We start from the raw sequence: 14,285 nt of genomic DNA on the forward strand, positions 1-14,285 counted from the left end.
CACAGCTTACAGAGGAGATGGCAGATGAGCTCAGAGGAAGGGTGAATCACCCGTGTACTCTCTGTGTCGTACTATTTTCTCCTCAGAGCTGAGCTAACAGAAGCATACGAGCATATGTTCTCTTGTCTATTGTCAGAGCTTCAAATCAAAACTGTGATTAATCTGGAACTGTACATTTTTGGTATTAGACCCCAGCTTACCTCAGTACTGTAAAGATTTGGTGTTAACTTTGTGTAATGTTGACATCTAAAATGCAAAACATGAGCACTGAAGATGACAGAACAGCTTTCTATAAAGAATTCTGCCAAGAAAAAATCACTTCAAAACAAAAGAAAAAATACCTGGTTACTAATAACAGAAGTGATATTTAATATTAAATCATCTCAGCCAGTGATTTTTTTCCAACATTTGTGGAGGCATTCCTTAGTGTGTGCATATGTGAATGTGCATGTGGGTGGGTGTGCAAAGGGGTCATGGGGTGCAGCCCTAAAGGGGGAAATGTACAAGACAGAGCTGAACCTGACCATATCCTGCTGCCCAGTCCATCCCACAGCAGGACCTGTCCTGACATGTTCTTCCCAACTACTTGACTCTCTTGAAATGAGAGCAGGGCAAATGCTTGGTTGCCAGTTATTGCTGTTACCAGTTCTGCAGGCTTTTCTCTGGCCATGAATCTGCTGCGAACATAATGACTTACACATGCTCCCCATGGAGAGAGAGGAAGGGGAAGATATTCCAAGGGAAGCAAGAGCTTCACTGAATGTGAAAGCCAGCCTGAAGGAAAACTCTCATGACAAATCAATAAAAGCACATGCAATTCGAAGTCTGGGATCCTGTTTGACCAAGAAAGCAGAATGAAAGTATCTCAAAGGACAGTTTAGGTAGGAAAAGGAAGACAGGAGAAAGAGACATAGATACCTATACCTGAAAGTCTGAAGGACCTGCCAGGGGCTCTGTCTCCAGGGCAGAGGAAGGGTTTTTGAAATGGGAGACATGGGGACTGAAATGCAAGAGCAAATTAAAAAATGGAATGTGGTAGGAAATTTAAAAGATAGAGCTGATAGCAAGTCTTCCCACCCCAGTAGAACTTGGGCATCTGGGTAATCAGACCCTACCATAATTCTGACTCTGGAGGCAGAGGGAGGAAAAGTGAGGCCAGTATCGTCCTGAGGACACAAAGAGGAGACCTCAAGAGTGGCTGTCTGCTGGATCTTTTAATGCTGATCCCTTTCTTTTCCCTTTGCATTGCTTTCAATACCATGAACCAAGAGACAGCCCAAATGCCTTATCTTGATGTATTTCTTAACACATGACAGCAGCATCAGGCTGGGGGGACAAGGGTAACAGGGTCATCGTTTTAAGACCTATTTTACCTGGAAGTGGTAAGCCATCTTCATTATGTTTTTGGGGACAGAGTTATTCTAAGCTCTGAAACAAAGCAAATGACAGCTTTTTTCCAAGGCTGATATTTTCTTCATAAATTCAAATTCCAGCTCTGATGGCAAAGTTGTCCATAAAAGTAGGCTGCTGTTCCAGTTTGGTAAGGGGAGCTATTGCTGTCAATGCTTCTGCTTCAGCAGCAGTCCAAACTCAGATAGAGTTGCACCTGGTTCCTCCTGAAGCGGCATCTTTATCTCATGTTCTAAATGTTGTTCAGTGTGTGATACTAAAATTAAAATGTGTTTTAATGGCCACAAGAAAAAAGGACATATTCAAATTTTCCAGGATGAACCAGATGGACTGTTTCTCTGATTTTGTTTAACCAAGACAGCTGGGGAATTTACAGTTGGGAACAAAGGACTTTCACTTAACCAACAATGGATGTTTGGCAGCCATGTTATTTTGTGATGGCAGCCTGAAGAAAGCAACTTAGCATTGGCCTCAAACAGCCTCAGGAGAAAGCCATGTGCAAGATGGACTGTGTTTTTTGGCTCCCTGAAAAGAGCAGGTGATAGAGCTACAGCCTCTGCAGGCTTCCTCCACACAGCAGCAGTACTGGGTTGCAGAAGAGCTTTTGGCAACAGATAAACCCCCAGCTGTTTCATATTCCTACAAACTTCTGGTTAGAGAAATGGCCACATACAAATGGCATATTCCTGACTCAGAGGTGGTCTCCTGTATTTTGTTGGGGCTGAATTAGATCCAAACTAACAGCTTGCTGAATTCAGTAGGTTGTCTTTGAGGCTCAGCTGCCTCTTGGCAGGCTCTGAATATTGACTCAGGGAGAGCATATGAGCCCAAGGACATAAGCCAAGATGCCAGCCCTTTCATGGGGTCCTTTGGATGGCCTCTAGCTGAGATATGGGGCTGAGCCCGGGCACTCACAAAAAGCAAGGTCTTGGCATCAGCTGAGCAGAACAGATGTGTGATCCTTTCATGATCCAGAGGCCAGGCCCTCACATCAGCTCCCCAAGCTGCAGAGGGGTGTCACAAAGCCAGGGCTGACAGCTGAATGGCACATCCCCACTGCTAACAACCCTCATAGGTTTTGACTATTCCAGTCTTTTGTGCTGGGCCTGCATTGTCATCCAGAGGTAGAGGTAGGTCTCTTTCTAAAAGCCCTTTTAAACCTCAGTATTAAGGACTCCAAACATCAGCAAATAAACTGTAAAATCCCATGAGGTTTTTTTAGAGCTCAGAAGGGCTCGGTTTATCACTTCTTAATGTTCGTAGTGGACAAGCCTGCCTGCTGTTGTGTCACATAGGCCTGGACTTCCATACAAACACAGAAAAATAGTTACTTTGCCAGTGACCCAGCAAAATGGAAGGGCTGAGCAAGAGAAAACCTTGCCTTGTGCATCACCAAACCAGCGTGTCACAGCAACCCAAACTCAAATTATCACCTCAACCTGGCAAGCTCAAGTGGCTGTTCCACAGGCTGTCAGACTGGGAGATTTGTTGATGCCTGGAAAATTATTTCTGTATGACAGAAGACAAAAAGCTGTACACAGAAATAGGGACTGAATCTGCAGTTTACAGGTAACTGCATAATTTGACCCTCATATCAGTGTTTAGGAATACAACACTCTCAGTTTGGAAAATCCTGTCATTTACAGCATACACAATGTGCTGGTTTTAGCTGGGGTAGAGTTAATTTTCTTCATAGTGGCTGGTATGGGGATGTGTTTTGGATTTGTGCTGAACACAGGGTTGATGATACAGAGATGCTTTTGTTATTGCTGAGCAGGGCTTATGCAAAGCCAAGGCTTTTTCTGCTTTTCGTACAGCCACACTGGTGAGGAAGTTGGGAATGCATGGGAGGTTGGGAGGGGACACAGCCAAGGGCAGGTGACCCCAACTGACCAAAGGGATATTCCAGATCATATGACATCATGCTCAGTATATAAAGCTGGGGGGAGAAGGGGGAAAAAGGAGGAAGAGGGGGATATTTGAAGTGATGGTGTTTGTTTTCCCAAGGCACTGTTATATGTGGTGAGGCCCTGCTCTCCAGGAGATGGCTGAACACCCACCTGCCCACGGGAAGCACTCAGTTAATTCCCCATTTTCCTCTGCTGGTGTGAATAGCTTCTGCTTTCCCTATTAAACTGTCTTCATCTCAACCCATGAGTTTCCTACCTTTTACCCGTCCAATTCTCTCCCTGATCCAGTGGTGGGGGAGTGACTGAGTGGTTGCCTGGGGCTTGGCTGCTGGCTGGAGTCAAAATTCAAATCAACAGAAAAATGAAGAACTCCACAGTATCATCAGTATTGGTTCCCATTATAAAATGAGCTCCATTTTTCTTCTCGAGCAAGAAGACATATGCTGTTGTTGAGAGACATCCCTATTATCTTCAGTGTTCTGGGCCAGCCATGTCCCACTCTACCTGTTATTGATCTAAAGACTGATGTGGAGCTCTAGTGATCCCAGAGGTTTACATCTTTGTGATGTCAGATGGACTCACTTCACTAATGAAAGATGACTGTCTAATAAAGTATGAGATCTCCCCTTTTCACTCATCAGCAGTATAAACAGCAGTATAAAGTCCCTGCAGGGACTTCACAGCTCTGTTCATGATGAGCAAGCCAAACCAAGCCATGTCATCTCATACCATAAATCTGAGTACCAGCTCTGAAAATAGACTTGAAAAGATCCTCAAAAGAGCATGTACATCACCCCATTACCTTAAGGCAATTAGGTCAGATCAAGTTAAACTGCTCCTGAGAGATGTTTATCTAACATGCTCTCAAAAGCCTCCTATGACAGAGTATCACTGCCTTCATAGATGAAGAGTTAAGAGACTTCTTACTACAGCTTTAATTTTCTCCTTTGCAGTGATTTAAATCAATTACTTATTTCAGCTACAGTAGATATGATCAAAAAGTCTCTGTCTTTGCAGTAAGTCATCGTGTTTGTGAAAGGCTCTTCTCTAGGACTGATCTTTCAGCTTCCATCAAGATTTCTTCAACTCAGCAAATTTTCTGGCTCCTTGCTTGTTCTACTCATTGCCCTATGGATTTCTTCCAGGTGGTTTACATCTTTATTGGAGTGCAGTACTGAAAGCAGGACAGTTCTCTAGCTATGGCCTTCCAGCACAAGACAGAGCAGAAACATTATTTCAGAAGTCCGATATATAATAGGCCTCCTTACATTTTTGCTGTACTAGCAAGACATTATTGACTCATGTTCAAGTCTCACCCCAGACTGCTTTGACTCACTCCAGTTTTAATTCTATGATGTCATGTCCTTTCATATTTCTGCAGCCAACATTACTTACTGAATTGCATGTGGCTGAGAAAGAGTTGGATTACATAAAATCAGGCATACAATTCCTTTGCCATAGAAATAACACATCTCTGCTTTTTAAAGGATGCATGTGGTCAAATTTTGAGAAAAGTAGAAGTAAGGTTCAGCATAAAGTACCAGTCTTTGGGTGGGGAAAAATCAACATACCTGTTCCACTTCTGTACCATTGTTAACAAGTTCTACTGCACAAGCTCAGCAGTGCAGTAGAACTGAGAGTCACAGAGCTGAGAGTCACAGACTGTTGAGCTCATCACTCACAGTATCTTTCATCATGCAAAGCAACTCCTCACTCCTTTTAAATTATGCTGTAGAGTCAGGCACATTCAGATCTTTCAAAATAAGGAGGATTAATAAAGCCTGAGCAAGACTGGAATATTGAAGAACAAATGGCACAAAAATCAAGTGTTGTTCACCATACCTTGCAAGCTCTTTCCCCAGCATACCCCAGTGTGCTGGTTTTGTGTTACAGTAATTTCACGAATACAAGCCGCACCAATTTGACCAAAATTTTGGTGGAAACCCAGAAGTGCGGCTAATATTCCGGGGCAGCTAATCTATTAACAAAATTCTAAAAGCTGCCAACACGGAAGTGAGAGCCCGCGGCAGCCCCAAGCCAAGCTGGAGCCCGGCCGGCCCCGGCAGAGGTGGGAAAGCCTGGCAGAGGCGGGGCCAGCAGTGTGGGGGGGCGGGCGGCAGAGCCTGAGCCAGCAGGGCGGGGCAGGGAGGGCGGCAGAGCCTGAGCCAGCATGGCGGGGGAGCCCGGGAGAAGTGGGGCTAGCAGTGCAGGGGAGCATGGCAGAAGCAGGAAGGCCGGCGGGTGGGGCTGCCTGGCAGCGGGGGAAGCCCAGCAGAATCGGGGCCAGCAGCGTGGGGGAGCCCGGCGGTGCGGGGGCCTGCAGTGCCGGCCAGGGCGAGGAAACGCGGCGGCGGTGCAGACGGGAGGGGGCGGCCGGCGAGCCTGGTGGCGGCGGCGGCGGCAGCCCTGCCGGCGGGGCGAGCGAAAGCGGCGCTCGCGAAAGCGCCGCTCGGCGAGCGAAAGCGCCGCTCGCGAAAGCGCCGCCGCGAGCCGCCGCCGCTCGCGAAAGCGCCGCCGCGAGCCGCCGCCGCGAGCCGCCGCCGCTCGCGAAAGCGCCGCCGCGAGCCGCCGCCGCGAGCCGCCGCCGCTCGCGAAAGCGCCGCCGCTCGCCGCCGCTCGCGAAAGCACCGCGGGGCGGGGCGGGCGCGGCGCTCGCGAGGCGCGGCGTAGGGCGAGCGAAAGCGGCAGCGGGGGCGGGCGGCGAGCCCGGCGGCGGCAGCCCTGCCAGCCGGGCGAGCGAACGCGGCAGCGGGGCGGTGCTGACGGGAGAGGGGGGCCAGCGAGCCCGGCGGCGGCGGCGGCAGCACCACCCGGCCAGCCCCGCCGAGCCGTGGCGCTGAGCTGGGCCACCCGGCCCCGTCGGCAACCATGAGCGGGCCGAGCCTTCCTGGCCCCGCCCCGAGCCAGTAAAGCCCGCTATGCCGCGATCCTGTTACTAATTGGCCAATTTGTGAAAGCTGCGCACGGATTCTCGCGACGAACGAAAGTGCGGCTAATATTCGGGGTGCGGCTTATCTATTGACAAAGACAGCAACATTGTCGAGGCACTGGGGGTGCGGCTTATAATCCGTGCGGCTTGTATTCGTGAAACTACTGTAATTTATTTTTAGAAAGGAACCAGGCAGAAGAGTCATATTTCTTTCAAAACCTTCTAAACAAAGGTCAAAGGCAGTGCAGCCCGTAGATTTGAATTACTAAATCTCCTGTGTGGTTTGGTTTTTTAGCAGCTCATGCCCCTGACCATGAACTGCAAACCAGGTGATGGTCAGCAGAAATGAAAATTGAGGATGAAAGATGGAGAAAAAGAAAAAAAAAAAAGAAAAGAAAAAAAAAAAGAAAATGCTAATTGAAGTTCATAGAGATTTTGGTGAAGATTATGGTTTGGCTTCTCTTCATAGATTTTTATTCTGTACTCACAAGTACTGAGTGGCTCAGTGACATCCAGAAAGTTACTCTGAATGTCTGACATGCTGTTTGCTCTTTCCTAGCAAAAGAAAGTGTGTGCAGCCATGGACTTGGCTTGGTAGGTCATGGGTTGGAATGCACACATTCCAGTGTTTCAGTCTTTAATCAACACATAAGAAACAAATATTGGTATCTCCCCAAGGCATTGAAGGAAATAATGCTAATTAGAGTAGCTGAGGATCTGACAGATTGGGTACAGAGGGGAAAAGTAGCTCAGAAGGAAAGAAAAGTTATGTAGGGCAGTAGAGGCTGGACTTGTCTCCTAGCTCTGCACTCTCACTTAGTCCATGTCAGAGAGCTGTGCTAAGCCCCATTTCTCACTTCATTGAACAAGCCCCATCTTCTGTTGCAGGGTATGGAAGAAGTCAACAAATAACATTTCCAGTACTTTTGAAGGGACCTTGTGAGCATGAAGTATTACTGCTGCTGTTGTTAGGATTAAGAACAGAATCTGCTGCTGAATAATTCATTTGATGTGAAAAACAGCCAGCAAGCTGTTAAACAAAAATGATGTACAATGAGCCATAATTACAGAGTGGTTGTGGAGAGCAGGATGCAGATGGAGCTCTCAGGTTGGCTGCTGGTGACATCAGAGCATGGACAAACACAGACACATGGCAGGTTGCATACTTCATTTTTTGAATTATTGTATCACTTTGCCTTTAACCTCTGAAATACTCAAGGACTACCTCACTTGGAGGGACCATTTCTGGTGGAGAAAGAGGATTCAGTATCCCCAGTTTTTTTAGTACTTACCATTACTGGTAAGGTTCTAAAAGCAGTAAGTACTGCTGAGTGGGAGGCACTGTCCTGTCACATCAATACTGGTTTTCTTGACAGGAGGGATGGGCAGAGGTGCTAATTCCCCACAGATGTGTCATGTTGTGGACACCAAAACTTTCTGAAAAAAAAAAAAAATGGAAGGAGATTCTGTGCCTCAGATTGCTGCTTGCAAAAAAATACCAGCATCCACAGTGCCCAGCCTGCAGTGTGACAGCTTTAGAGCTGTGGCTGTTCATCAAATCACACAGGTTCCTCTGCCTTGGCTTGGGAAGGAAATGAATTCCTCTCTACTCTGCTTTCTTTAGCCCCATCTGGAGTACTGCATCCAGCTCTGGAGCCCCCAGCATAAGAAGGACATGGACCTGTGGGAACAGGTCCAGAGAAGGGCCATGAAGATGACCAGAAAGCTGAAGTATCAGCAGAAAACAGGCACTAAATCAAAACCTAAACCAGAAACTGAGACCTGCTTCAGCAAATTTGTCATCAGAATTAAACAAACAATCAGAACTTCCAGATACTACTGACAGATTCAAGCCTGGCTTGAGAGACTGAAATACAAAATCCTTTCTGTATCCCAGGTTTCTGGCTATTTCTGATCTGTAAGCCAGATTGAAGAGATGGGGAGCAAGGAATATATGGATGGCTTGGAGCCAGGGAGGAAAGTGGAACAAGAGAAGAGGCTTTATCATGCATTTCCTTTATAATAGCCAAAATACCCTTCTGTTCTTTCTCAGATATCCTAGAGAGAGCATAACTGAAGTGTGAAGAATTGTTTAATGGATTTAGTAATAGTATTGATCTTCTGTCATTTAAAAAGGACTTGGGGCTTAATCAGATCTGTAGAAGTGTCTCATTATTTACTTTGCCAAAGGAAAGGATTAGATATCAGAGAAAGAAAAGGCCCTTCTGCAGGCATGGGTTTGCTCTGCAGGATGAAAATCTATTCCATTTACTCTTACCTACATATGTGTTTAAATAGGAAGGAATCCAAACAACTCTCCATGAGATTCTGCCTGGAGGAATCAGTACAGTAGCAATAAACAGAGGTAGACTCAGCAACACAGCAAACGGACTCTTAGTTTTCCAACACCTTGATTTAGCTCCATTATCTGGTCACATAAGCAATGACAGCTGAAATTGTACTGTTGATGACAGAGACAGATTGAGCAGGTTTTCACCTTCTGAGGTACTATCCTGTCACCATCACCTTCTGAGACAAAAAGTGAGGAAGATTAAACCAGAAACCCTCTGATGGCATTTTTTATATTCACCTTTGAGACAACAGAAAATTAGCTTATCACACCATTGCCTGTAATGCCTCTGCCTCAGGAAACACTATGATAGTTTTATTTCCTTGACACTTGAACCCAAGTTAACTTCTGAATCTGTATTTCAGGGTGGCTGCAGATGAGACAGCCCATTTTGTACCTGTGTTGTGGCACTACTGAAGCTATGCAGACATGGAGTAGCAGTGTAGAACTGCCTACTCAGCCCGTGTTGGGTCTATCAGCAGAGCAAAATATTTCAGGTTGAACAAACATTGACTTTGCAGTGAGATTTCTTTTGCAATTATATTTTTTCATGTTAACATCCCAGATATTATCAGTATAGGCAGATAGGCACACACACACACACATACACACACACATATATACAGTAATTTCAGGATTATAAGCCGCATTGAGTATAAGCGGCATTTCTGGGTGCCAGCAACTTTTCATTCTTTGTCCATACATAAGCCGCACCTGATTATAAGCCGCATGTTACAATACAGGGTGTGATAAAAGGTATCTATTCTATCACCATCTCTTGAGGGTGGGGGCAGTGATCCTTATCTCAACGGCAGATAATCTGCTAATGGGCCATCCATTGAAACCAGGCGGGGCATTGTTCTTTATCTTTTCACAACCCATCCTTCCTCCAGAGAGTCATTTTCTGCTAATGGCCCATTGAGTCCCACTGTGTGACTGATAAAATTACTGCATCCCATTGGAAGTTGCTCCAGCCAGGGGGAAGAGCCCAGCATTTTTTACTAAGATAAAAACAGAGGTTTTGGGACACTAAGGGAGCCCCTTTCTCCACTGGACTCCAGAGGAAAACCGGATTTCACCACATCACCACTGGACCTCCGGAGGGAAACTGCACCTTCTGCAGGAGCACTGCTCCAACTGAACCACATCTGTCACTGCAGGAGGATGCAGCCACCATTTAATGGGACTGCTGCCAACACCCTGCCTGATGGGGTGTCAGGTTGTACTCTGACTTTGTCAGGGTTTGGAGTTTGTTTCTTTGTAGTACTGTATTTCTATTTTAATTTCCCTAGAAAAGAACTGTTATTCCTAATTCTCATATTTTTGCCTGAAAGCCCCTTGATTTCAAATTTATAATAATTTGGAGGGAGGGAGTTTTCATTCTCCATTTCAAAGAGAAGCTCCTGCCTTTCTCAGCAGACACCTGTCCTCCAAACTAAAACAGCAACCTTTTGTTCTTTGTCCATATATAAGCCGCACCTGATTATAAGCCGCACTTCGGGTTTGGACCAAAATTTTAGTCAAAATGGTGCGGCTTATAATGTGTGACAACTATAATGAATAATCAGGTTTCATTTGGCTGGCAGGAGATACTTTAAATATCTTTCTATTTCAATTCCGTGCAAACTCTACACCAGTTTCTACTGCTGAACTCCACAAACAATAGAGAGAATTCAAGAACCTCTGTATTTTCCATCACTGGAAAGATTTTGTCATAGTTCTCTTTCAGATACTTCTTTTTGGAGACTTTTACTTAAAACACCTCATTGTTTAACACGGGAACCTTGCAGTGGCTTGCTTTCTTGGATCAACATTGAACTGCCTTGCTCAGTATTGTCATTGTACTTATTCATCCTGATGCCCATTTGCATTTAGTCATGGATTTGCCATGTCCCTGGCAGGTTTGTAGTCAAGTTAATGGAACATTTTATGGGACATGAAGGTTTGGGACATCCCCTGTATCCCAACTACATACTTGAGGAAAGGAAGGTGCACAAAACCAAATGACTAAGAAGGGGTTAACTCTTTCCTTTTTCTAACCATATGAAATCAGGTTCTTCTTCCAGGACAGAGATGGGTTGGCAGGTGAGCAGGGTATCCTCTTGGAGCAGCACAGGTAGGCAATCCCAGCAAGACCTTCAAAGCACAGGGACATGGCTTCCTGAATTAAAGGTTTCAACATGGCAAAAAGAGCCACTGCCAAATTTCGAGAGGAGCCTGAAAGCGACTGACAAGCACAAAGACTGTGCCGAAGTGTTGCGAGCAACAGAGGGTGTGTTGCTCTGCAGTGGCAGCTCCAGTGCTGGAGAAAAGTCCACGGGATGGTGGCTATTCCCAGGGCACAAAGCCAGGCTGGCAGTAGCAGTTGGGGGGCAGAGGGCAAGGAGGAATGGGTGGTGGGAGTGTAAACTGACACTTCTTGTATAACCAAGGGATTTCACCTGGCAGTCGCTGATGGATGATAAATTTAGCAGGAAAGGAACACCATTATTTTACTGCTCCTATTAAGAAGATGACATCATTGCAAAAATTTATTACTTACCTGCACTGCAATATCTTACATACTTCAGTCTGACACTAGAGTCCAGTATCTCAGAGACACTTTAAGAAACCTGTATCTTTGAAAGTCTGATGTGAATTCAAAAAGCCTACAGAGGCAGGAGTAGCCAGCTGCTACAAATACATTTTCTGATTACAGGAGTTCCAAGGCAAGAGTAGCTTTGTCTAAAAAAAGAACTTTCCTTTTATGCTCAACCATGTATTTTGTGCAATAATTGAATGTCTGCTGAAAAACCATCTTGTGATCTGTTGCAATAAAAGGAATATGCTTGATCATAGCTTGGTTATGCTCCCTGAAATGCTGCAGCCCACAGCCTTGAGGGCAGAAAGCATGACATGTTCCTTCTCAGAGCACCCCTCATTCATACAGAAACATTTTGGGCCCCTTGAACATTTTGCCTACAGTGCCAGAGCCCTGTCCTTCCTAAAGCAAAAGCCTTCAAGCTCTCCTTCCACTGCTGGAGTATTTCTTACAGGGAAGGGTACCTTGGGCTTTCTATCACGTTTGTAACCTCCTTCACAGATTTCATGCTCTGTATTATATCCACAATTGATCACAAAAATAGATGGCAGTTTTTATTTCCAGAGCTTGGCCTGAATGCTACTGACTTAGCAGGAGCAAGGGAGATATGGTGAATTCATCTTAGCTTGTATCATATCCTCTCTGCACTGCACCTTTTTAGCTATAGGAGGACCTGCCATCTCATGAAAGCAATCTACTGCAGTATGATCCAGACAGCAGCTAGATGCTTTACTTATATTTTTTTTCATTTGTCATCACATTTAATCTAAATCAAGTTTTACAGCCTATAACCAGATATTCCTCAGAAGTGCAGATAATTCAGCACAAGTAAAATGCCTTTTTTAGAACTATATTCAATAACAAGTGTTAGTAGGAGTGCTAATATGATTAGGAGTGAGGAGATGTTTTGGTTTTAAATTCCTGATTTCATGATGCTGAGAAGCACACCACAGTTGCTCTTTGTTGTACTCTAGTGTACACTCTGGTGGCTGCTGCAATGCCAGCTATAACACCAGAAAACTACAAAGAATGGATGTGCTCTTCTGAGCTGGGTTTGTGTGCCTCCCCCAGCTCACACATACTTGGGTGCATGTGTGAGAAAGGACATGAATGCACAGGCACATACACACTTCAGGGGTATTTTATATTTCCCTCAACCATATCACACTTGCTAAAGGAGACTGTTGAATAATAGCCCCTGAAGCTCAGTGCATAGCTATTCCAACCTTTCCCTGACTATTTTCTCCCTCACTGAAACTGATTTTAATTCTACATAAGACTTCCCCTCATGGAGATTAATTTCATCAATTTTTGTTTTGACATAGAGGATCCCATGACACCAATAGATCTCTGGTCTCTTACGTGGCACCTGCTCACCAGCACAGAAAATCACATCCTTCCTTGGCTATTCTTCACCAGTTCAGCTATTCCCATCCTGCCCTCAGTCTTACACCAGGCAATAAGACTTGCATGTGAAAGCTTTTACATTTTGTCATTCTTTGGTACAAAGAGGTTGTTTATTGGAGTGATGCCCAGAATATCATCTGTCTTTGTTGACCACACATAGGTAGGAGAGGGCAGGAGCATAAGGAGAGAAGGAATTTAAAGTTATGCCGAGGTCTGGGCTTGCCTCTCTCTTATGTGTGCAGGAGAGTATGTCATATGTAACACCTACCTTGGAGGAGTCAGGAATTACTTTCCTTTCCTTATCTGCCAGTGGAGCTAGAACAGCAAAGACTGGTTATGAGAAAGATATATTCAGCCCACAATACCAATCAGTGGGTCATTAAATGGGACTAAGACTTAAAAATCAGCACCAAGTAGCTGTTAGGAACACCGGGTACTTCACAAAGTGAAATAAGTGAAAGAGCAACAAAGACAAGCTCCAATTCCAGGATATTCTGTGCACAAAGGCAAAAGAACCTCTAGTTCCCTGGGCTCCTGTCCCCTCACTCATTTCTCCCTCAGTGGAGGACAGTAACATACAATGACAGCTTGGGACTTCAGTCCACGTCTCCTGTATCATTTTTGTCCTTTAGCCGCTATGCTGGGTCCTAAGAAATAGAGAGAACTCCAGAACTATTCTTCCTTTAGTTATGAAGAAAGTTCTGTTCCTTTCTCCACCAAACATTATTTTGCCTTTTATATTAGCATTTGATGTTAATCCACAGGCAACTCTATTTCCAGCCTCAGATCCTTTTCTGAGGTTCTGATTCTCAACCAGCATTTCCTTTCTCCTTTCACGTCTGTAAAGCTTATTGCTTTTCTTTGAATCAACCCAGCTTTATAGAATGGCATCTTTCACAGGAACTGTATTCTAAAATGCCTGTCAATAACTCCAAATCATGGCCTGTATCTGGGACAAAGTACTGCGAGCAGTAAATATTGCATGGAGTCAAAACATTCAATCACACTTTGTTTCAAGAAACCTCATGTTATTGATTCCTCATATTTTCTGCATCTCAGAGACTTCATATCTGCATACTTTTCCTCTCCCCTCAAATGCTGGTGTTGCCCAGCTTTGTCCTTTATGCAGCTCTGACCACAGACTCGTGAAACCCTCAGGAAGGAAGATGTTCTCAATTAAAATACATGCCCAGCCTGTATTTGCAATGGGCATTTGAGATGCACAGCTAGATAGCTCCTCACCTCCAATCACATTAGTTCTAAGTTATTAAAAGTATTGCTTATTCAGAAGAGGTTCTGAGTGTTGATCCCAGGACATCAGCACAACATGCTACTGTAAGAAGTACCCAGTAGCATACACTGAAGGACTTGTAACTGCCCTGAACAGGACGCTTTAAGCCCAGGCTTGTCAAAATCTCATCAAACAACAGGCATCCTCTGTAGCAGGAAGAGGATGAAAGGCATAGAGGTGACCTCCTGGAGAGCACTCAAAGGGAAAATGACAATTCTTCCCCAGCCAAGCTTCAGACTTTCTATATCCTCTCTCTATACACCCTAATGCAAACTCCCAACCCGTCTCACTGTATCCACACCCACTGATGCAGGGGTACCAAGACTGACTTCTGCAGAGGCATCTCCTGTAAGCTCAGGATTGTCCCCCTGAAATGTGAGCAAAATAAGGGGCAAAATGGGAGGAAG

The 14,285-nt window shown here is 45.1% G+C and overlaps 1 protein-coding gene across 2 annotated transcripts in view; it reads right to left on the bottom strand.

Moving 5' to 3' along the window:
- MAP3K9 (mitogen-activated protein kinase kinase kinase 9) overlaps nt 1-14,285 on the bottom strand; it is a 94,676-nt gene that overhangs the window by 10,993 nt on the left and 69,398 nt on the right. The window contains exon 12 of one of the 2 annotated variants that reach the window (XM_033062232.2): nt 6,761-7,686. The exons of the other annotated variant lie outside the window; for it this stretch is intronic. Coding sequence (XP_032918123.1) covers nt 7,663-7,686 — 24 coding nt within the window. The 3' untranslated portion in view covers nt 6,761-7,662. Of the gene's footprint in view, nt 1-6,760; nt 7,687-14,285 lie in introns of those variants that run through there. 2 annotated transcript variants of the gene reach the window in all.

Source organism: Catharus ustulatus, chromosome 6 (assembly GCF_009819885.2).
Source record: "Catharus ustulatus isolate bCatUst1 chromosome 6, bCatUst1.pri.v2, whole genome shotgun sequence".
Taxonomy (NCBI): Eukaryota; Metazoa; Chordata; class Aves; order Passeriformes; family Turdidae; genus Catharus; species Catharus ustulatus.